Consider the following 24559-nt stretch of genomic DNA (forward strand, 5'->3'; position numbering starts at 1 on the left):
CGGTTTGAGGCCAGCCCAGGCAGAAAAGTTTGTGAGATTCTTATCTCCAATAAATCACCAAAAAAGCTGCAGATGTGTTTATTGTAAAGGTGATGTGCAGAGGGATTATAGTTATAACTCTTATTTCCAATAAACTACTCAGAAAAAGCTGGAAGTGGTGCTGTGGCTCTAGTGGCAGAATGCTATCCTTGAGCACAAAGAGGCTCAGGGACAGTACCCAAGCTGTCTGAGTTCAAGCCCCAGGATTGGAAAAAAAAAAATCTACACAAAGGACAGGAGTCTAGACATCTAGGCAAATATTTTCCACTTTGAAGCAACAGAGGGAAAAATCAAAGCAGTTACTAAACTGTACCCTAAGTTTCATTTCTTTATAAGTTTGCTAGAACAGAATTAATTTCATGTTTAATATTAATTTTTAATATTTTCAATGAATAATGGGTAAAATACAGTTCTAATCTGAAACTCAGATAAAATAAGTAGCTTGTAAATGTCACTTCTACCTGCTGTAGAAAAATTATTAAGGAAAAATCAGGCACTGGTGGCTGATACCTGTAATTCTAGCTACTCAGGAGGTTGAGATCTGAGGATCATAGTTCAAAGCCAGATCGGGCAGGAAAGTCTGTGAGACTCTATCTCCAATTAGCCACCCAAAAAGCCAGAAGTGGAACTGTGGCTCAAGTTATAGAGTGCTAGTCTTGAGAAAAAAAGGTCAATGATAGCACTCAGGACCTGAGATCTATAAAGTTCAGTATAGTGTCATTGTAGAAATACTCCCACCAAGCTTCATGTTGTCAGTACAGCATTGGAGACTTAAGATATATTTAGATTAATCAATTAATTATAGTAAATGATTTATCCTTTTAAGAAAAATACCAAGAAAGGCTGGAGGTAAAGAGTGCCTAGCAAGTAGACACCCTAAATTCAAATCCCAATACTGTAAAAAAAAAAAATCTAAAAACATAAAAATGGGTAAAAATGCTACAATCCATAAATACCTGTGTCCTTTCCTTCCAGAAACTCAGGCTCTTTAGATGATATTTTGCCCATTTCCTCAGCTTTTACTGCTTGAGGAGGACTCTTTGCTCGGGAAGAAAAACACCCAAATGTCAAACTGCTCAGGCGCTGTCCTTCTGAAGGCTTTGTTGTAGTGACAGTGGATGGCTTCTTCCCTTGAACTTCTGCAAGGTCATTAATCAAAATTCAGATCTGAATTTTTACAACAGCTTGTTAAACACAGAGCCAAAGCACATAAAATGTGCATAAATCATTCCTTATACCAGGAAAAAGTCTGAAGCTCATCTTTAGTGATGTATACTTACACATCTCAAATCTATTTTTAAAATCCATTTTGTAGGAAGCGGAGGTATAGCTCAAGTGGTTGAATACCAGCCTTGAGGGGAAAAAATCTAAGAGAGTGCATAAGGCCCTGAGTTCAAGCCCCAATAACCAGAACACCCATACTGCCCCCCAATCTATTCTATATATTTAGATGTTCAAAATATTTTAAATATAGAGAGAAAAATATTTGAAAGCAGTAAGTTCTCAAAATAAAACTCAATTATAAATAAGTAAAGAAGTAGAACTTCTTAAAAAGTTAATATTGGAAAGCAAAGAAAGGGGTGATATTGTCCAAAAACATAAAATGGTAACCCTTCTGTACCATATCTCAATAATAATAAAATTACATTTTAAAATAGATACTATTGGTATATACCAACAGTCACATTTCAAGTGCTCAATAGTCACGTATGGCTAGTACCATCATATTATCATAGGTACAGATTATTTCCTTCATCACAGAAAGGTCCAGAAAAAAAGTGTTTTCCACTGTTTAAAGACTAAATATGTGGTTTAAAAATACTACATAGTAATAATTGAATATCATAAAAGGTGATCGTCAGAGCTTGTGAAATATTCTTCTGAGTTATCTCAAGAGTGGCAAACAGTCCTTTGGATTTAATATTTGCAAGCAGTCAAAAGTTATAAAGAGGGGCTGGGGATATGGCCTAGTGGCAAGAGTGCCTGCCTCATACATAAGGCCCTGGGTTCGATTCCCCAGCACCACATATACAGAAAATGGCCAGAAGTGGCACTGTGGCTCAAGTGGCAGAGTGCTAGCCTTGAGCAAAAAGAAGCCAGGGACAGTGCTCAGGCCCTGAGTCCAAGCCCCAGGACTGGCTAAAAAAAAGAAGTTATAAAGAAATCTGTAAGTAAACATAAATGTCATGGTGTGTGGGGGGTATGTATATGTGTGTTGCTTGGATCAACCGTGAGTTTTCTGCATAATAGGAAAGCATTAAACCACTGAGCTACAACCCTGGCCCTAAATATCATTTTTATTTAGTTATTTTTTGGCAATCTTGAGGCTTGAAATCAGGGCCTCATGCTTACTAGGCAAGTACTCTAACATTTGATTTTGCTTTATTTATTTTCCAGGTATTATTTTCACCCAAAGTCAGTGGCAGACCTTGATCCTCCTACCTACACCTTCCAGTATCTAAGACGACAGGCTCCTAGGATCATGCCTAGGTTACTGGTTGAGATAGAGTCTTGCTAACTTTGTCCGAGCTGGCCTCAAACCTTAAATCTGCCTCCTAAGTAGCTGGAATTACAGATGGGAGCCAATGTACCCAGCTTAATGTTTTTTTTAAATAGGACAATCTCACTACTGATACGATGGAGCTATCAGCAGATGGCCAATGGATACTCCCAATTAGCAGGATTAAAATCCTCATCCAGAAGACCTAATAAGGAATAGTTTGGCATCCTGGTGATCCATGACTGTGTGAAGCTGTAACATTTGCATCCAGCTAACTACCAGCTCAGTCATATAAGAATAGATAGAAGTGTCCTATAGTTCCCTTCAAAGAAAACCAACTTCAGCGATGCATTCAAAATGTGTGAAGCTTGGGCTGGGGATATGGCCTAGTGGCAAGAGAGCTTGCCTCGTATACATGAGGCCCTGGGTTCGATTCCCCAGCACCACATATACAGAAAACGGCCAGAAGTGGCGCTGTGGCTCAAGTGGCAGAGTTCTAGCCTTGAGCAAAAAGAAGCCAGGGACAGTGCTCAGGCCCTGAGTCCAAGGCCCAGAACTGGCCAAAAAAAAAAAAAATGTGTGAAGCCAAGGATCCCTGATGAAAGTCCTCAATACAGAGACCACTGCACTGACTGCATTCAATGCAGCCACTGAATCTATGGTTCCCTGATTCCTACTATGAAAGTTAATTCTCTTTCTATGGCCAAAGTTCATGTCTTCTTGGGCTTTTTTTTTGCCAGTCCTGGGCCTTGGACTCAGGGCCTGAGCACTGTCCCTGGCTTCTTTTTGCTCAAGGCTAGCACTCTGCCACTTGAGCCACAGCGCCACTTCTGGCCATTTTCTATATATGTGGTGCTGGGGAATCGAACCCAGGGCTTCATGTATACAAGGCAAGCACTCTTGCCACTAGGCCATATTCCCAGCCCCTTCTTGGGCTTTTGAAGTATCTATCATTAATGTAAATAATCTGGCTCCATAAGGTTCTCTGAATTCTTTCAAGGAAACAGGGACATGTAGCACTACCTAGCTTAAAAAGATCAAAATATGGGCTGGGAATATGGCCTAGTGGCAAGAGCACTTGCCTTGTATACATGAAGCCCTGGGTTCGATTCCCCAGCACCACATATATAGAAAATGGCCAGAAGTGGCGCTGTGGTTCAAGTGGCAGAGTGCTAGCCTTGAGCAAAAAGAAGCCAGGGACAGTGCTCAGGCCCTGAGTCCAAGGCCCAGGACTGGCAAAAAAAAAAAAAAGAAAAAAAAAAAGATCAAAATAGCTGGGCACTGGTGACTCACATCTGTAACCCTAGCTACTCAGGAGACTGAGATCTGAGGATCATAGTTTGAAGCCAGCCCAGGCAGGAAAGTGTGTGAGACTCTTATTTCCAATTAATCGCAGAAAAGCAGGAAGTGGCACTGTGGCTCAGGTGGTAGAGTGCTAGCCTTGAGCAAAAGGAACTCAGGGACAGTGCCCGGGCCCTGAGTTCAAGCCCCAGGATAGGCAAAAAAAAAAAAAGAAAGAAATCCAATATGCCATTACTATCAAAGTTCAGAGATAATCCTTGGACTCCTGTGCTAAATCAATACATAATACTTTTAGCAAGCTGGACTCTGTGGGACAGTATAGTTCTAAAAAGGAGACAAAGGTAATCTCTTAGAATAGAGAGAAAGGCAAAATTATATGTAGTCTTATTTTCTAACCTATGTAGAAGCCATGTTGATAAGCCTGTAAATCAGTCCTACCTCTTTGTGCCTTTCCCTCTCAATCTCAACATTCACTTAGGTCTGGGTCTTCTGGTTTGCTTATAAATTGTTTTATTTAATGATGATGTCTTCTTATATGACATTCATATTTAGGTCTTTACAACAACAGCAAAGTCTACATAATAGAAGACTAAATAATATAACATTATCTATGGCCTAATAAATCCAACTAAGCTACCTTAGCAAAATTATTTGTACCTTGTAGTCTTGACTGTATTAATTTTATCTCTTCAGTTTGGTTTTGGTTGATCAAACGAAGATTCTGATTCTCTAATTCTAGCTGAAAGAAAATAGCAATATTCCCTTATATAACAATAACATTTCTAAAATGGACTAATAATAACTTATAATATTTAGAAAATATTAATATATCAATACTCTCCATTACAGTAAGATAAAAATAAAATGACAAGAACTAGTTTATTAGCAAAGGTTGTCAACCTAATTATGTCACCAGTATTTACCAGAGCTAAGAGTTTTAAGTATTTTCACCCCCCTATTATTTTTGCACTATAAAATTATTTTAAACCAAACTAGAGAGCATTTCAATCTGTGCTTCTCAGATACTAAACACAAATAATTATATGATATACATGTATGCTCTATAATTATTTAAGAGTAATTAATTCAAACTAAAACCAACTAATTAGGAGGTTGTTACACTGATGAGCCTATGGCTATTTTTAATTTTAGAAATACAATTTTTTTTAAAGCACAACCATCAGAGTTTTTGTTTCACTCAGTATGATCACATACTCTGATGATTTTATTCAAAAGCAGAAAATGGTAAAGAAAAGGAAAACAAAAACATAGTAATAAATACCTCATTTAACTTAACTGTTACCCACTCTTTGATCTTAGCTGCCTTCTCTTCTATTATTTTAGCTTCTTGTGTTCGTATTTGTTTCTGAAATAACATCAGCAGTTTGTTTAGTTCAAACATAAACATGGTAAGTCTGGAAAAGTTACATTAAAAATATTCAAAGCAAAACCACTTAAATTCTATTTCCAAGTTAATACATCACCTCCAGGGTATGAAGGCAGAAGGATCCTAAGTTTGAGGCCAGACATGACCTCAAGCTGGTTTTGGGATCTTTTCTCAATAAAACTGATAGGGCAGAGGGAGGAATGGAAAGAGGTGGAGAGAAGAAGGTAAGAAGAGAGGTTGGGAGAGGAGGAGGAAGTACACACTATTAATTTTAACAACTGTCCTCTTAAATATCATGCACTGAATCAGCCCACTAAATAACTTTAAAAAGAATTTCTAGAACAGTAGATTCAGATCAGTTAGTTGGGGGAAAAAAAAACCCTAATTATAATACGCTCAGGAGCATGCTGTTTTCTTCCTCAAACACTAGTTTTAAAAGACTTAGGAAAAACAAACTTTAAAACTTAAGACCTTACGGTTGTGGTCATAAATCTACTGAGAATGTGGCTGTACTGTAAGAACAATGGTTAGGCTGGGGTGGGAGAAATTGAAAACCAGTAACCTAAAGGAACAACTGATCTTCAGGGAAATTTGTTGTAAATGCTGAAGATGAACAATAATTTAATGTGTTTCATCAAAAATTTTTACAGTGATCAAATTTGAATATTGTCAAATGATTACTAAATAAAATAGCAGGGTGCTGGTGGCTCATGCCTATAATCCTAACTACTCAGGAAACTGGGATCTGAGGATCACAGTTCGAAGCCAGCTCAGGCAAACAAACCAGAGAAACTCTTATCTCCAATTAATCTCCAAAAAGCCAGAAGTGGAGTTGTGGTTCAAGTGGTAGAGTGCCAATCTTGAGGAAAAACAGGGTCAGCATCCAGGCCCTGAGTTCAAGCCTAAGACCAGCAGAAAACCAAACAGAAAAAAAACACCCACAAACGATATACTCTAATTTGTCTCAATAAAGTGGATTAAACTGCACATTTCTTAGTAGAAAGATTCATTTCAAACATAAACATTTTTTCTTTTTTCTAAGCACACATTAGTGATATAAGAAAGGATTTCATTGTGTCCTTTCCATGCATGTATATAAACTAAAACACATTTGTAATATTTCCATAAACATTTCCAACACCTTAACAATCTAAAATAAAGATTGGCTGCAAACACTTGTTTTCCATTTTTTCTTTTTGTTTCAAGACAGGATCTCAGAATGTAGCCCTCCGTGCCTCTGATTGCTATGCTATGTAGCCAATTCTGGCTTTTTTTTTTTTTTTGCCAGTCTTGGGGCTTGAACTCAGGACCTGAGCACTGTCCCTGGCTTCTTTTTGTTCAAGGCTAGCACTCTGCCACTTGAGCCACGGCGCCACTTCTGGCTTTTTCTATATATGTGGTGGTGAGGAATCAAACCTAGGGCTTCATGTGTGCAAGGCAAGCACTCTACCACTAGGCCATATTCTCAGCCCCAGTGCTGGCTTCTAATTCATAATCCTCCTGTTTCAGGATCCCTAGTGCAGAGATCACAAGCATGAACCACCCGATCCAAAGTGCTTGTAAACCAACATAAACACCTGCTGATAACTAAGTATTTCCAATTTCAATACTACAATTAAACTGTAAAGTGAAGGATAAGGAACAGTCACATTTAAAAAGTACTAGATGCTAGCCTTATACAGAATGTAGCTTAAGTTGTACTTTTTACTGGTACATGTGACATGATGCTATAGGCTGACTAAATAAGCAAGATTTATCCTTTAGTTAGATTTCTTTCTCTTTTTAACCTTTGTAAATATGACAAATGAGTAGACACATTTAGAAGACTTTAATGACTATATTTCCTAACCTGCTCTTCAAGTTGCAGTTCCAAATTTTGAATGATGTCATCTTTTTCCTGTAGTAAAGACTCTAGATCTTGACACTTTTTATATAACTTCATCTCTGATTCACTGGTTTGAATATTAGCTGCATTTAGTTTCTCTTCCATATCTTGTACCTGAATTCAGAAGATAAAATATTAAAATCATTCCTAAACTTAAACTTGGACTTTAACATTATATAGATACTTAGAAGGTATCATCATAAAAGGACAATATTAATAAATGCAAGGTTTAATGTATTTAAAAATTGTAAAGTCTGAAGACTATTTTGCCAGAGGCATTACTTTGAAGTTAAGGAAATATGAGATTATCAGAAAACTACTATCATGTTAGATAACAGTCATGTTTACTAGGCAAAGAGAATCTGCAAAGTTTCTGTGTAAAAACAGAAAGTTTCTAGCATCATTTTGTATATGTTAAACAAAACCATAAAGAATAGAAGATGCATGATGAATAAAAACTCACACCAAATGACCTGTATAACACACTTTGGGCAGGGGGAACTGAACTTGGATGGGGAAAAAAAACCCACAATGGAAATTAAAATAAAATAAAGAAACTTAAAGCCTTAAGCATTAGAATTATAAAAAACTAAAAATAAGAAACTAGATACAGATAGGAGAATGTGTTCCATGAGAGCTCATTGATTAGCTCAAAATGTTGGATGAGTACTTGCCAAATGTCAGACCTATTCCAGGCCCTGGGAAAGCACCAGTGAACAAAATAACCACTATTCAGAAATTACATTCTGGTAGGAAAGAAAGATAAAAATATAATAAGCTGGGTGCCCATGGTTCATGCCCATAATCCTAGCTACTCAGGAGGCTGAGATCTGAGGATTGTGATTCAAAGCCAGCCTAAGCAGCAAAGTCTGTGAGACTCTAATTAACCACCAGAAAACCAAAAGTGGAGCTGTGGCTCAAAGTGGTAAAGCACTAGCCTTGAATATAAAAGCTCAGGGACAGTGCCCAGGCCCTGAGTTCAAGCCCCATGATTATCAGAAAAAAAAAATTAAACGTATAAAAAAGGCAGTCAATTTGATTAACAGGTATGTGCCTGGAAAGTGAATGATGCTTCAATCTGCTTGAATCTTCTACTAAACATATTCTAGCATATTAAATTTCAAAAAAGCATATCTGAAAATTGTGTTTGCTGCCCTACACTGATTACATAAGTCTCAACTTACAGTGAAGTTTAGATTTCACTGTCACCATTGTTCAGCTGTCCCTTTTCACCATCTTTCTATGACTCACAAACATGATCCTGGGCTTGGAGGTAATCTCAGCTCCTAAGAGCAAGTCTAAAAAAGGGAGGTGCTACTGACATCAAGAAAAGAAAAGAAAGTATTTGGGACTATATACAATATAGAGGTTTTTTCTATAGATTTCAAATAGATAAGAATGTAATTTTAGCAATGGCTTAGGTTATAAATAAAAACCAATGTGAAAGTATTTGAGAAACTAACGACAGTTAAGATGAAAAATATCTTAACTATTAAAAATATCTCTGAAAAAATCAAAAGGAGTCCTTTCTGCAGGTTGGAAGGCTTTGACTAGTGGAAATTTTCATAAGGAAGACAGAGAGGTTGTTTTGACTTAATTTTTTTAACCATGAATACCAAGTTTCATCTATGGGGTCACTGTATACATGTAAATTCAATTCAGATGTCAAAACTGTCTTACCTAGATAATTACTCACATATCTGGAAATAATTTGTTAAAAAGATCAAAATGTATTCCACAATTCAAATGACAATGTGAGTTACCTTAGATTTAGATTCTTAAATCTAATATAGTGAAATTTCTGCATGAACTCAAAGGACAACGATCCACATCAAAGACTGGGTTTGGATCATAGATTTGTCTTTTGGCCCAGGAGAGAGTGGGACAGTACATACCAAGGGCCAATCTTAGATGCTATTACCAGTTACACATAGGGTATCCTGTAACTGTAGAAGCAGGGAGAGAAGAGCAGAACTCAAGTTCAAAATCGCATTTCTCCTCTTGAGTACAAAAGTACCAGAAGATAAATCTCAAGAAAAAGAAAAGTTAATTGAATCAAAATAAATATTACCAGGCCTATGTCCCCTGAACATCATGAGCCAGAAAATGATAAGGATACCTGTACATCTATGTTTATTGCCACAATATTCACAATAGCCAAGATACATAAACAGCCCAGATGCCCCACAATAGATGAGTGGATCCAAAAACTGTTGTTACCTATATACAACAGAATTTTGCACAGTCATTAGAAACAATAAAATAATGTTATTTGCAGGAAAATGGGTGGAAATAGAGCAAACCATTTTAAGCAAGGTAAGCCAAGCTCAGAGAGACAAATGATACATGTTCTCTCATATGTGTGGTTAGATCTAAAATGCACTTGGATGACAAATTACACAGGATTCTAGATACTCACACACAGTGAGACCAAAAGAGGATACGCTTAGGAGAGACTCACAAAGGCACAATGCCTAAGTGCCTCTTCATATTTATACAAAATAATATACATAGTGAAATGAACTCCAAGATAGTGAAACAAAAGACTTCTTTTATCTTTTTTTTTTAGCTTTTAGTTTTTGATGATTCTGTCTTCTTTATGTTATGTGTGGTGTATTCACACATGTCTATCTTCAGGAGGGTAGGGAGAGGGCACAGAACCCCAGGGAAAAGGGTGACAAAGTGCTACAGTAGAACTCCCTGGTCATTGATGAACGTGAACTATACAACTCATGGTGGAAATGGGAAGGAGGGACTGAGGGAGAATGAGGGAATAGATGATACTATGTGAAAGGAAATGTACTCATTACCTGACTCATGTAATTGTAACCCCTCTGTACATACCTCTATATCAGCAATAAAGTAAATTTAAAAAATATTACCGGGGGGAGGGGGAAATGAGGGAGGAGGTAACAAACAGTACAAGAAATGTAGCTAATGCCTAATGTATGAAACTGTAACCTCTCTGTACATCACTTTGTCAATAAATAAGAAAAAAATATTACCAGTACTTTGCCTATGGTCTCTTTTTATTAAGTCAGAGCAGGCCACCCTATAGACATTGGCTTGCCATATAAAACTGCCCTGTCATTACATAGGAAAGATCTAGGGTCTTAGATGACTATGATTTGAAACTGTTCTTCTACTATGAAAAATATATTTAACTTGAATGTTATTCTCACTCTATAAATGAATGACAGAGCTCCTAGGATGCATGTATACTATCTGAAACTTTTTTGACTATTACTTTTAGACAACTTTCTAAGGCAAGAAAAATATTGCCAAATGTTCAAAATCTCTTTAGAAAGCACCACAACATAATTCTTTTTTTTTTTTTTTTGCCAGTCCTGGGCCTTCAACTTGGTCTGAATACTGCCCCTGACTTCTTTTTGCTCAAGGCTAGCACTCTGCCACTTGAGCCACAGGTGCCACTTCTGGCCATTTTCTATATATGTGGTGCTAGGGAATTGAACCCAGGGCTTTGTGTATACGAGGCAAGCACTCTTGCCACTAGGCCATATTCCCAGCCTCCCCACAACATAATTCTAAGTATCCTACATACCACCTGGTATATGATCATATATGACCAAATCTAAGAGGATTCTCCAGTCTTCCTTGGCCATTAGTTGAATAACATTTTTACTGAAAAGCTAAGAAACAAGTACAAAAGAAACAAGTAGTCTTTTAAAATACCCTACCACAAGCACATGGAAAATAACCTAGTTCATTTCCTACTCACTTAACCTGAACAACTGAAGAATTCAACTCCTCAAACTGACCATAAACAAATACATATAAATTTGAATTAGTTTAAATAAACTCTTGCAACTGTCTATACCTGGATACCCTCCCGTGTGGAATAGCTCATATTCTGGGGCTTCTTTTCTCCTTTATTTCTATAGAAAAGTCTCTGCTTCTACTCAACACTTGCTTCAGCTATTTATCCCCCCCCAAAGAAACCTTCTTAATCCTTAGATCTCTAAGCTCCTCTTTAGCAAAGGGTTAACTGGGAGATCTCAGGGAAGTCAGACCCTTCACATTCTAAAGAAAGGATTGGTCCTTGAAAGACAGTTTCTGAGCCTTTGGAATATCCAGGTGGGTAGAACTATCTTTTTTTGGTAATAAAAATGTGGCGATAAAACTATCTTTTAGATATCTGAGATCATCTCCAGTGGCATAAGAAAGTTAATGCTATGTGCTGATTGGTGAATGCCTATTTTTGTTCAGTAAGAACTGTGGGTCACTCTATACCTGTTTGACCACTAGAAGCAGACAGGTAAGTAGCAAGTCTATAGACTAAGGAATGAAGATCAGTCACATAACACTTAAGACCTACATGACACACCCCAGTAAAAAGCCTGGTCACCAAAGCTCAGTTTTCAGGTTAGCAATGTTTTGACAATGTCCTGTGCATGTTGTCATATATCATTGACAGGAGGACTAAGTGCACCCTCTTGGAACTCTAATGGGTGCTCCCAGCCACCACCTAATGAGCCTTTTCCTTTTGTTGATTTCAATCCAAATATTTTTACTCTAACAAACCATAAATATAAGTCTTTTCTGGGTCCTGCAAGTCTTTCCAGCAATTCTTTGAATCTGAGGAAAGTTTTGGGATGCCCGACAAAGCTTCTGGTGTTATTTTCCATTATTTTGCCCACAACAGGATAACAAAAAAACAGGCACTGCAAATATTACTCTCATAATTTCAACCATGTTGCTATTTCTGCTTCTCATTTCATTGCTCCATCCTCTACTCTAAGCCATCAAGATTTAGTGTGTACTGTGTGTGTGTGTGTGTGTGTGTTATGCTAGAGTATCAAAAACAGGGATTCATTCATGCAAGGCAAGTACTTTACCACTTAGCTACATGTCCAGACGATTATAATTACATTTTGAGTAAGGACTGGCAATTCCTATTTCCTTAAACACTGCAAAGACAGGACAAAGATTCCTGATTGTTCCCAAATAGAATGAAGGAAATGTGAAGAGTATTTAAAATCCAAGCTTATTTTCTAGTTATTTAAGATGTATTCCAAATTAATTAATCATTCTAATCACATTTTAAATGTAATTATTTTGGTATAATATGTCAAAATTTATGAAGTAAGATCTTCTTACAAAGGTGAAAGGAAAAGCAATAAATAAACTTTTTGCATGTGCTAGTTCTAAGGCTTGAACTCAGAGCCTATATGCTATGTCTAAGCTTTTTTCTCCCCTCAAGGCAAATGCTCTACCACGACCTCCTTCTCCCTCTCCTCCTTCATTGTTTTTTTATTGTTTGTTTGTTTTTTGCTGTTCACTGGAGATAAGAATCTTAAAAACTTTCTTGCTCAGGCTGGCTTTGAACAGTGATCCTCAGATCTCAGCCTCCTAAATAGCTAGGATTATAGACGTGAGCCACCTGTGCTTTCTGTGTAGTGAAAAGCATCAAACCATTCTAAAGTCTGGCATATGAAGATAAAAGAGCACTAATAATTCATTAAGAACTAATACTTTCAATTTGAGAAGAACTTTACTGAAAGGAAGATTAGCCTGCATAGCAGAATGGTCAGGGAGAATTTTAAATACAGCTCCTAAGTCTGAATCAAATGTAGGCAAAGAAATCAAGCCCCAAAAGGTAGAATAAAAACACAAACTCCAGGCTAAGGATGGTGGCACATGCCTGTAATCCCCAATTACTCAGTAGGTAGAGATAGGAGGACTGTGTTCAGAAGACTACCAAGTATCATTGGCATAACATGCTACCTGAAAAACAAAAGCAAAAGGACTATGATGTGGCTAAAGTAATAGAACACTTGCCTGGAGTTCAATCCCTAGTACCAAAAAACAAAACAACCTCACAAATTTTACAGGGGAAACTTTTCTTGATTAGCACAAATTAGTATAATACCTAGGGCTATTACATAAGGTAATGAATACTAATAAACAGTACTGGGTTAACTAATGTACTGATATCACAACTTGAAAACAGCAATAAAAATGTGTTTCAGAGTTAAGCATAAAGATCACTAAAGTTTCTCTGGAAAAATGTATGATCTTCCTTCTCTGTAGACAATTTAGTTCAGGAAATGGTGCCATTTATTAATAAACAAAGGGAAAATGTATAAAGGTAAAGTATAGGGTTGAGATGGCTGTTACTTTTGATGGTGAAACATTTCTTTTTGGATAATGTAAATACAGTTATTTAAGTCTTAGGATACAGTTAAATGAGAAAAGACAAGCTGAATAAAAGCAGCATAAACATCCAGATAGGCCACAGTCCCACAGAAATTGTTAAACATGCCAGTGGATTCCCTTACTCTAACTTAACACACAGGCCAAAAATGGTAACATGATCAGCTCATGTTTACATTTCCTGTCAACTTTTTCGATTCATTATGAATTATTTATGGAAAAAATTCTTTCTGAAGCATAACAAAATAGACACCGAATAAATGTAAACTGTTATGACAAAGGGAAATACCTACAGACTTTTCTAGCTTACAGAAACTCAAAGGTCTGCAATCTGATTCTCCTACCCTGACTCCACCTTTGTTTTGCTTTAAATAACCAAACATATTGTTACTTTTTTTTGCTTAAAGATGTAGTGCTAAAACTAAACAATTTTACACCTGAATATACCTATATAACTTATATTTTCAAAGGGAAACTGTAAGTTCTTCTTGTTAAACTTGTCAAGATGAGTGGGTGAGCAAGCATGGGTGGCTAAAAACTGCCATGGTTTGATTGCCTTGCAAGGGGAATGGTGATTCTTTTTCTTTAGAATTCCTACTGGATCTATTAAGACCCAATATCTAAGGGCAAGAAATTAACAAAAAAAAAATCACATATAAAAATTATTTAATTTAATTTTCAGAAACAAACTTACCACACATAGAAGTTAAGAGTTTTAAGCAAAACCACCCTTAATTTATTTTTCCCCCTCTGTAATATATGCATTTGAAGGTTTAAGAAAAGTAAGTAGAAGGGTACAATAGGGCTTATACAGACAGAAGGGCTTATACAGACAGTCATGAGTGTAGATGGAGACATACCACTAAGAAAAGCCAAAGAGAGAAAGGAAAACACACAGTGGAAGATATGAAAAGACACAGAAAGGTAAACCAAGTGACATATGAACTACAGAGTGTGGGATGGAGCAGGAATATGTACATAAGGTTCACTTCACCAGTACTGAAAAAGACAGAGGTGTTTTGATATAGAATGAGGTAGGATGACATAAGTGTCTTTTATAGAATTTGAGTAACCTTTTGTGGTTTTACTGTTGATTGTTGCCTTGTTATAAGTGTGGATATCAGCACCAGTAATATCAGCTAAAGAATATCTTCAAAGGAAGCACATAGACACTTAACATTACTAATAGTACTTCTACCCACCCACCATCACCATTTATGGAGGAATGACTGAATGTCAAGCACTTTACTTAAATTAGCTTCAATCTTCATAACAGCTGAAACTTCTATAGCACTTCTAAGTGCCAGGAAATAGTCCAAGTATTTAGCTCATAGCAACTTATTCAACTTCCACAAAATCCTATGTCATAGGCATTAGATGGTACCACATTTCCCCACTAGAAAACTGGGGCCAAGTCCAATAGATGGTAAGAGATGAAGGCAGATTAAACTTGGCAATTTGACTCCAGAATCTGTGTTTTTAATCACTATGGGATAAACCTCTACATGGTACAGGGGCTATCAGTTCTGCCAGTACTAGCTCTTTTTTTGTAAGTGATAAAACTGAGACATAAGAACATTTTCCAGTCAATTAAAGTAGCAGACTTTGGATTTAAACCTAGTTAAAAAGTTAACTCTGTTCTCAATCAGAGAAAACATAAATTCATCTTATTTCTCTTCATCTGAAAAGACTACCTTGTCAATCTTTGGTCTCAAATCCCTTTATTCCTGTTCTGTCTCCATTCTTATCCTTCAAAGAAGGCAGGAAGGGAGGAAGAGGGGGAGGAAGGGAGGCAGAGGGGGAGGGAGGAAGGGGGGAAGGAAAGGAAGGAAGGAAGGAGGGGAGAAGGGAGGGAGGGAGGGAGGGACAGATGGAAAGAAGAGAAAGAAAAAGTAAAGTGCTCACTTGTGACATGGGCTTTTAGTCTATGTGTTTAGAATACTGTCACATGCACGCTGAAATAACTACATTCTAGGAACACTGACTGGGTTAGAATGTACCACATCTACAGTTTTATGAGGAGCATCTACAATAGTCTTGGAACAGCTGTTTCTTTCGTTACAGTATACAATCTTCTCCCACTTTGGCAGATTCAATGAACTTTTTGCAGTAAGAAAAACCTGCTTGTTACAAAACCAATTGGTGTAAACCAACTATACAACTCATGGGGGGAGAGGGAAAGAAATGGGGTGGGGGGAATGAGAGAGGAGGTAACAAGTTGGATAAGAAATGTACATGCCTTACATATGAAAATGTAACCCCTTTGTACTTCACTTTGACAATAAAAAAGAAGAAAAAAACAAAAACCTGCTTGTAGGTCAAACATCCTAAGTAAAGATCCAGAATCACAATAAATTAAAAAAAGGTTAAATGGGACTACATCAAACTGAAGAGTTTCTGCATGGCAAAGGATATAGCTATCAAGATAAACAGAAGGCCCACAGAATAGGAGATCTTTACTAGCTATATATCAGATAAGTGCCTCATATCTAAAATATACTTAGAGCTCAAAAAAATTAAACCCCTCAAAGATAAATCCACAAACTAACAACACATTAATAAGTAGGCTAAGGACTTAAAAAGAGACTTCTCCAAAGAAGAAATAAGAATGGCCAACAGGGCTGGGGATATGGTCTAGTGGCAAGAGTGTACATGAAGCCCTGGGTTGGATTCCTCAGCACCACATATACAGAAAACGGCCAGAAGTGGCGCTGTGGCTCAAGTGGCAGAGTGCTAGCCTTGAACAAAGAGAAGCCAGGGACAGTGCTCAGGCTGAGTCCAAGCCCCAGGATTGGCAAAAAAAAAAAAAAAAGGATGGCCAATAGACACATGATGGAATGTTCAACATCTCTGGCCATAAAAGAAATGCAAATCAAAACAACATTGAGATTCCACCTCACGCCAGTTAGAATGGCCATTATCAAGAAAAGAAATAACAGGTGCTTACAGGGATATGGCCACTGTTGGTGGGAATTTAAACGTATTCAACCACTCTGGAAAGCAGTATGGAGGTTCCTCAAAAGACTAAACATAGAGCTTCCCTATGACCCAGCAATCCCACTCTTGGGCATTTACCCAAATGACCACAAACCAGCCTACACTAAAGCCATCAGCACAACCATGTTCATGGCAGCATTATTTACCATAGCTAAGATATTGAATCAACCCAGATGCTCCTCAGTGAATGAATGGATCAGAAAATGTGGTATATATACACAATGGAATACTATGCTTCCATCAGAAAGTATTACATTGCTTCATTCATAAAAAAAAGACTTGGAAAAATTATTTTAAGTGAAGTAAACTAGACCCAAAGAAACATAGGCTGCATCGTTTCCCTCATTTGTAATAACCAGAATATGTCTATAAATCTACACATTAATCCAATGGATAGTAAAAGACAAATAATCACACTTGGACATGATTAATAACAGCACTCTAAGCATTGTGCAGTGAGAACAAGGAGGATATATTTAAGAGAAGATCACACCATGGCTCAACAACTATGTGCATATTACCATATAAAATAATGTTTATTGAAATGAACTCCAAGAAATGGAAACACGAGGGTTTTTTAAATTGTACTGTTTGCAGTTATTTTTCTTTCTTGATTTATTCCCTTTTGTCACTGTTTTTTATTTCTGTACCCTTTGTCTCATGTATGTTTATCTGACTTGAGGAAGAGAAGGGGAATCACAGAAATGGTGGGACAAAGGATGAATCAATTCAACAGTGATACTCACTAGACACTATGATGGGAATGAACTTTACAACCTGGGGGGCCAGGGGGTCAGAAGGGGAAAAAGTGAGAGAAAAATGAGGGAAGGAGAACACTGTTCAAAAAGAAATGTACTCATTATCTGCCTTATGTAACTGTAATTCCTCTGTACATCATCTTTACAAGGAAAAATCTGCTTGGGTTCTTTTTATTGGCAGAGATTATTAGATGTCAAACATTTATGTTCTGCTCCAGATAAATTCAAATTGTGGAAATGGTCTGTTGTGTGTACACGTGTATATTATACCAAGGAAGAAAATTTAGATTAGCATTCTGTTGAACAACAGCATGGTTAGAATGGCTAAAATTTAAAAAAATAACCATACCAAGTGTTAGCAAGGTCTGAAGCAGCTGGAATTTTCACACACTGCTAGCAGGAGTGCAACACTACTGCTGGCAAAACCATTTGCCAATGTCTACTAAAGTAAACATTTGCCAACCTTTGGCTCACCAATTGCACCCTTAGGTATATACCCAAGAGAATCAAGAACCAAAATAAAAGTATAGAGATATTTGTAGCTGCTTTATTTGTAAGAGCCTAGAACCTAAGATAAATCAAATGTTCACCAACAGTTGAATGAATAAAATTGAGGTGAAGTCACACTGAATACTATTCATCAGTAAAAAGAAAGAAAAAAGGTAATATTGGGTAAATTTGAACGCACATAGATATAACAGTAAGCAAAAGTATCCAGGACACCAAAAAATATACTATCAGGAATAGCCAAGCTAATTTATAATGATAGACAAGAGAATATCCATGACTTAATTTTAGTGGAACAGGGGTGTGGATGGAGAAAGAGCACATGAGAATCCTCAGGGCAATGAAATGCTCTATATCTTGGTATTTATACAGTGGAGGTCGTGGTAGTTATACAAGTACATACTTGTATGTTTATCTAGTGTACTTTTGGGTTATATAGATTATATCTTGATTTTTAAAAAGTAATAATTATAAACTGCACTAATTCATACAATAGAATTTCATTCAGCACTAAAAAGAAATAAGCTATCAAGTTATAAAAAGCCATAAAGGAAAGAATGCATATTGTTAAGTAAAGAAAGGCCAATATGGACTGTCAATTTACTGTATTATTCTAAAGATTAGAGTCTGTTAAAAGCAAAACTGTGAGGATAGTAAAAAGATTGTAGTTTCTAGAGACTTTAGAGCAAGAAAGGTTGATTAGATTAGGCATAGAATTTTAGAGCAGCACAACTATTCTATATGATAATATAGTGGTGAATAAAATTCATTATACATTTGTTAAAACTCATAGAACAAACAACTAGGAGTAAATTCTAAACTCTAAGGTAAGTTATTTAAAAATTTAGGGGATAATAATGTGTCATTGTTGGTTCATTGATTGTAACAAATGTACTAGCTAATGTGGGATGTTAAGGGTGAGGAAGGCTAGATATAATTTGGGTATATGATAAGGGAGAAGGTACATGAGATTTCTGTACTTTCCATTCAATTTTGTTGTCAATCTAAACCTATTCTGAAAAATAAAGCCCAAAATAAAGACAATCAAAAAGTGATTGTCTCCCTTTGAAATAATGGGTCAAAACAAGATTATCAATTGCTGCTAATATAATACAGAAAAAGAGATCACTAGATCTAACATGCCTCATGATAGAAATATACAATTTGGTGAGGGTGTTTAATAAGAGAAAGAGGGTCAAATATTTAGATTGACTTTATTTTACAGGAAATATAGAAGTATTAAATGCCTCTTGTTAATTAACGTCAGAGGGCTGTAATCTGCAAAATCCAGAAACTTTAGAGGTAAAATTGACTCTTTTTTCCCAACATATAAGAAAAAGAAATAAAAAAGGAAGTAAAGGGAGGAGACCTTACAGACTAAATAGTTTAAGAATCAAATGAAGCCAGGTACCAGTGACTCAAACCTGTAATCACAGCTACTCAAGAGGCTAAGATCTTCTGCTTGGACTATCCTAGACATATACTAATCAATACCAATGAGGGAAAACACACAATAGCTCAATGACTATGTACATATGATCATATAAGATGATGCTATGTGAAATGAACTCCAAGATATGGAAACAAGTGGTTTTTCATTGTTGTTATTTTTAGTGCACTATGTGAAATTATTTTTTTCTTGCACTTTTCTTCCCTATGGTTTAGCCCCTGTTGTCACTGTATTTGATTTTGGTACCCTGGCTATTGTATATATGTGTATCTGAATTAGGGAAGGGAAGGGGGAAGATCAGAATGGTGAGACAAAGGATAAAAGGCGATCCAGTGCAATACTCCAAGACAATATGTTGGAAACTAACTATACAACTGTGGGGAGGGGGTTGGGGAGGAAGGTAGGTGAGGGGGGGAAATGAGGGAGGAGGTAACAAGCTTGTCAAGAAATGTACTCACGGGCTGGGGATATAGCCTAGTGGCAAGAGTGCCTGCCTCAGATACACGAGGCCCTAGGTTCGATTCCCCAGCACCACATATACAGAAAACGGCCAGAAGCGGCGCTGTGGCTCAAGTGGCAGAGTGCTAGCCTTGAGCGGGAAGAAGCCAGGGACAGTGCTCAGGCCCTGAGTCCAAGGCCCAGGACTGGCAAAAAAATAAAAATAAAAAGAAATGTACTCACTACCTTACGTATGTAACCCCTCTGTACGTCACCTTGACAATAAAATTAATTTTTTTTAAAAAAAGAGGTTGAGATCTGAGGATCTCTGAAGCCATCCAGGGCAGGAAAGTCCCTGAGACTCTATCTCCAATCAACTACCAAAAAGCTGGAAGTGGAGCTATGATTCAAATGGTAGAGCTAGCCTTGAGTGAGAAAGCTTAGGGACAGCACCCAGACTCAGAGTTCAGGCCCCAGGATCAGCACAAAGAAAAAGAAAAAAAATCAAAATGTGTCAATATAGTTTTGATTTCAAGAAAAAAAGGCATATAGACAAAAGAATTAAACAGGTTCACAAACACTTGTATATACATGTTCATGGCAGCATTACTCGTGCTAGCCTAATGGTGGGGGAAAATGTTCACCAGTAGATGAGTGGATAAACATAACATAGCATATGTTCACATGGGTGAATCTTGCAAACATCTTGCCAAATAAAAATATCCAGACAAAAAATATCACATATTAACTGAATCCATCTAGAAGAAATTACATAAACTGGGCACTGATTGCTCACACCTGTAATCGTAGCTATTCAAGAGGCTGAGATCTGTGGAGGGTGGTTCAAAGTCACCCCAGGCCGGAAAGTCCATGAGACTCTTATCTTGGATTAATCACAGAAAAAGCTGGAAGTGGTGCTGTGGCTCAAGTGGTAGAGTACTAGCCTTGAGCAAAAGGAGCTGCTTGTCAGATTTTTGGCCTTTCTGAAGAAGTAAACTTTGCCTTGCTGAGTTATTTTCTATCTGGTGTCTTTATTCCTATGTGACAACCCAACATCCCAAGACATTTCAAACCTTTACAACTATAAAGGTGCTATGAATATATTTATATTTAAACTTAGTTATAAGTGGTATTATTATAAAAGTCACATTACATTTTCTCAGAAGATGAAACTTTCTAATTTAGGAAGTCTCTATTCCTCTTGATAGTATGTAAAGTTAAGATTCTCTACAGGTTAAGCTCATGAACAGTCAAAATGGTAAAATGTACTGAGAGCTGACAAATTATCTTCTGATTTTATGCAAAACCATTATAGAGGCAGAAAAAAACAACCTTTAAGATTATACTTTATCAGGCTGGGGATATGGCCTACTGGCAAGAGTGCTTGCCTCATATACATGAGGCCTGGGTTCAATTCCCCAGCACCACATATACAGAAAACGGCCAGAAGTGGCGCTGTGGCTCAAGTGGCAGAGTGCTAGCCTTGAGCAAAAAGAAGCCAGGGACAGTGGCTCAGGCCCTGAGTCCACGCCCCAGGACTGGCCAAAAAATAAAAATAAATAAATAAATATTAAAAAATTGTACTTTACCTGTTGAAAAGCTTTTTCTGCTTGACGTTCAGCATCAATAACTTGTCTCTCAAGCTGTTGCATCTGTAAAGTAAGGTGAGATATGAAATATATAAAAATTGAAAAATTCATAAAAAGTCTGTTTTGATATGATGTAATCTATGCCACAGGAGTATCATCAGTAGACTCCAAATTGCTAGTCAATATATATTAAGAACAACACACTAATAGAAAAATTTAAAAAGAAAGACAGGAAGGAAAAAGAAAGCAAGCAAGGAAGTCTTGAAATGTTACACTTGGTATTTTGATAAAAAAAAAATTCACTAAGACTTCAGGGAATTGGTGTGTTCCAACACTATGGATACATTTAAGTCAGGACTGCACAGTTTCACATTCTTACATGATTATGGAAATAATATATAAGAACCTGTGAATAAATCACACACACAAATACCCAAATGAATAATATAAGTGTACCATGTGTTGACTTCCACAAGTCAAGAGGTAAAGATCAGTTTCACATTCTTTTTGTTGAATGCGGAAATCTGGCCTGCTAAGCGCACATTTCTGCTCACTTTCAGGAGTGCTTGTTGGCTGGGTGGTTGCAACGTCCAGAACTTCTGGGGTGCCTTCAACTCACCCCAGGGTCCCGCTCAAGTTGGACTAAGGCTGGCCCTGGCCTCGCCCTGTCCTGGCACCATCGAGAGGGTAGAGCCTCCAACAGCTAGAGTGGCCCAGTCCAGAAGTGGCCCCATGAAGAGGTGACCCATCCCAGAAGTGCTCCCACAGAGACACAGCTTCCTCCCGCCCCTATCCCCCCCCACCCCCCCGCAAGCCACAGTGGCCCGGAAGTGTCCTCCTCCGCCCGTGCCACCAGGGCACCCTGTTTGGCACGAGCTGTCTTCAACGTCCGGAACATGGCCTCGCCCGGGGCGTCCTTTGTGAAGGGCACGTTGGTGGGGATCATTTCCTGGGCTTTGCTCACTACTCTAAGCCACATTCACATTCGACATGATGGTCCGGCTCAAGGCCACAGGCACCGTCACCTGCCCCCACCCGGCGACAAGGATTTCTTAGACCTGTTGGACGCCACCCGCACGCAGCTCAACCGGAGCATCCGGGTCCTGTGTGTCATCCTCGGAGAGTCCGAAGACGAGAGCGACTGGACGGTCCTGAAAGACACCTGGACCAAGCACTGCGACCGGGCGGAGCTCTACGACACCAAGCACGACGAGCTGTTCGGGGCGGGGAGAGACGACCAGTGGGTCCAGATGAGGGAGACCTACAAGGCTGTCTTCGGGAAGCACGGCGACCACTACAACTGGTACTTCCTTACCCTCCCCACCACGTTCGCGGTCATCGAGAACCTCAAGTACTTCCTGCTGACCAGGGACGCCTGGCAGCCTTTCTACCTGGGCCACACCGCCCGGTCCGGAGACCTCGAGTACGTGACTGCCGAAGGAGGGATCGTCCTGAGCATAGGGTCCATGAAGAGATTTATCCGACGCCTCCTGATCGACAGGAGCTGTGCGGACCCGAGTGCCATGTGGAATTTGGCCTACGACAAGCAGCTTGCCATGTGCCTGAAATATGCAGGCATTGTTGCCGAAAACGCAGAGGATTTCGAAGGGAAAAACATCTTTAATACGAAGCCAATCGCGCGTCTTATTCAAGAGGCCATGCCTACTAAGCCTCAGCAAGTAGTCAAAGGCTGCTGTTCAGATATGGCTATTACTTTTAATGGACTGACTCGCGAAAAGATGGAAGTAATGATGTATGGAGTGTATCGGCTCAGGGCGTTTGGACATCATTTCAATGACACGCTAGTTTTCTTGCCGCCAAATGGTTCAGAAAATGACTGAGGACCCGTGAAAAGCAGAACTGTACTGTCCAAGGGCACTTGAAACACGACTAGAGCCAGTTAAGATGTGCCCTGATATAAATATATATATACTATATTCAAGAATACAAATATTGCTAGAAAACTACAAAAATATAATTTTCCATGTTGAAACTAATATTTGTTGTTAAACATACCACTAAAATTAATTTCATCTGTTTTATTTTCATTTTATTCGTGTGTCCACTAGAAAGATTTTAGTCACATACATTGCTGATATATTTCTACTGGATAATAGAACATCTGCTGTCACCACAGACAATAATATAACTGTCCACATAGAAGCTCCTCTACCACACCTCTTCTTTTTTACTTGCTACTATTGGGGTTTGATCATTGGGCCTTGTATTTACTAGACAGACATTCTACCACTTGAGCCATGCCCCTATCCATTTTTGCATAGTATTATTTTCAGATAGGGTCTTACTTTTGCTTTCACAAGTCTTGGACCTTAATCTTAATACCTACAGCTTTCCATTTCCCTGGGATGATAGACACCCCACATCACCCTGGGTTTACAGATTGAGATGATATCTCACTAGTTTTCCCCAGGCTGGCCCCAAACTGCTGTCCTCCCTATCTCCCAGGTAGCTGGGATTATAGGCAAGTACTACCACATCCACATCATAGCAGCATTTTTCTCAGCTTTTTCTACTCATGGGTAGAAATAGTCTTGAGGACTTTTTTGCTCAGTATGACTTCAAAATGCAATCTTCAGATCTCAGCTTCATGAGTAGCTACGATGACAGGTATAAAACACTGAGAAGTCACTCCTTACACCCTTGGACCTGTATCATTCTAGATTATCTCCCTTTTCACCCTGACATAGCTCTCTCCTTAAATAATCCTTTTAACATTTTTTCACAATGGATCTCCTGTTTCCAATATTGCCTGCCTTCTTTGGTTTTGGTTTACTTTGTCTTTTTTTTTTTTTTTATGGTCCTGGGACTTGAACTCAGGGGCTTGGGTGCTGTCCCTGAGCCTCTTTGTGAGCAAGGCTAGTGATGTACCAATTGAGCCATAGCATCACTTCCAGCTTTTTCTGAATAGTTTACTGGAGATAAGAGTCTCATGGACTTTCCTGCCCAGGCTGGTTTCGAACTGCAATCCTCAGATCTCAGTCTCCTGAGAAGCTAGGATTATAAGCACCAGTGCCAGGCTTACTTTGTCTTTTTGATGGAGATTCACCAAAAGTTACACAAGACTTTAGATATTTTTAAAACATATTCTACCTTCAAGTAAAATTCACAAATAGTCTCAGAACAGAATTCTGGGTTTGAGATCATTTTCCTTCAGAATTTTGAAAACACTGTCCTATTATATCTTCTAATGTCTATTTATTGCTTTTGGTAAGACTGAAATCATTTTAGTTGCTGTTCTTTTCTATGTGATATGTTCGCTCTCTCTGGAAGCTTACAGTTATTTGCTTGATCCTCCTGTTATTAGTGAAGCAGAATGATGGGAAGGGAAGCACAGCCTAGAATAAGGCTGGAAGGGGCCTGAGCTCCTGAAGGCCAAATGTCCTTCAGAATCTTGTAAAGACTGGAGGGAGAATAATACATTGGGTAAAAAGAAAAAAAAAAGTTATTAATGGAAAATATGAGACTATTTAGAGTCAACTAAGTCTATGAAAATTTCTCACCCTCATATGTTA

The 24559-nt window shown here is 38.0% G+C and overlaps 2 protein-coding genes across 9 annotated transcripts in view; one reads left to right on the forward strand and one right to left on the reverse strand.

The window, feature by feature from the left end:
* Positions 1-24559, reverse strand: part of Plekhh2 (pleckstrin homology, MyTH4 and FERM domain containing H2) — a 103273-nt gene that overhangs the window by 62640 nt on the left and 16074 nt on the right. For 3 of the 8 annotated variants that reach the window (XR_007211911.1, XM_048353027.1, XM_048353030.1), the window contains exons 3-8: positions 21027-21089; positions 7078-7227; positions 5124-5207; positions 4499-4580; positions 996-1178; positions 501-503 (exon numbers count right to left, since the gene is read on the reverse strand). Coding sequence is in view for 7 of the 8 variants with exons in the window: in XM_048353027.1 (XP_048208984.1) it covers positions 501-503; positions 996-1178; positions 4499-4580; positions 5124-5207; positions 7078-7227; positions 21027-21089 (565 nt within the window). In the remaining variant the exon portion in view is untranslated. The other 5 variants (XM_048353029.1, XM_048353028.1, XM_048353031.1 and 2 more) reach the window with 5 other exon arrangements.
* Positions 21829-23894, forward strand: C1galt1c1l (C1GALT1 specific chaperone 1 like). The gene has a single exon (XM_048353035.1). The coding sequence runs from the start codon at positions 21923-21925 to the stop codon at positions 22865-22867; it is 945 nt and encodes a 314-aa protein (XP_048208992.1). The 5' UTR covers positions 21829-21922; the 3' UTR covers positions 22868-23894.

This window comes from Perognathus longimembris, chromosome 8 (genome assembly GCF_023159225.1).
Source record: "Perognathus longimembris pacificus isolate PPM17 chromosome 8, ASM2315922v1, whole genome shotgun sequence".
Classification (NCBI taxonomy): domain Eukaryota; kingdom Metazoa; phylum Chordata; class Mammalia; order Rodentia; family Heteromyidae; genus Perognathus; species Perognathus longimembris.

Bases quoted from the DNA above. Each gene is read 5' to 3' on its own strand.
- C1galt1c1l (XM_048353035.1), top strand. From the start codon at position 21,923: ATGGCCTCGCCCGGGGCGTCCTTTGTGAAGGGCACGTTGGTGGGGATC.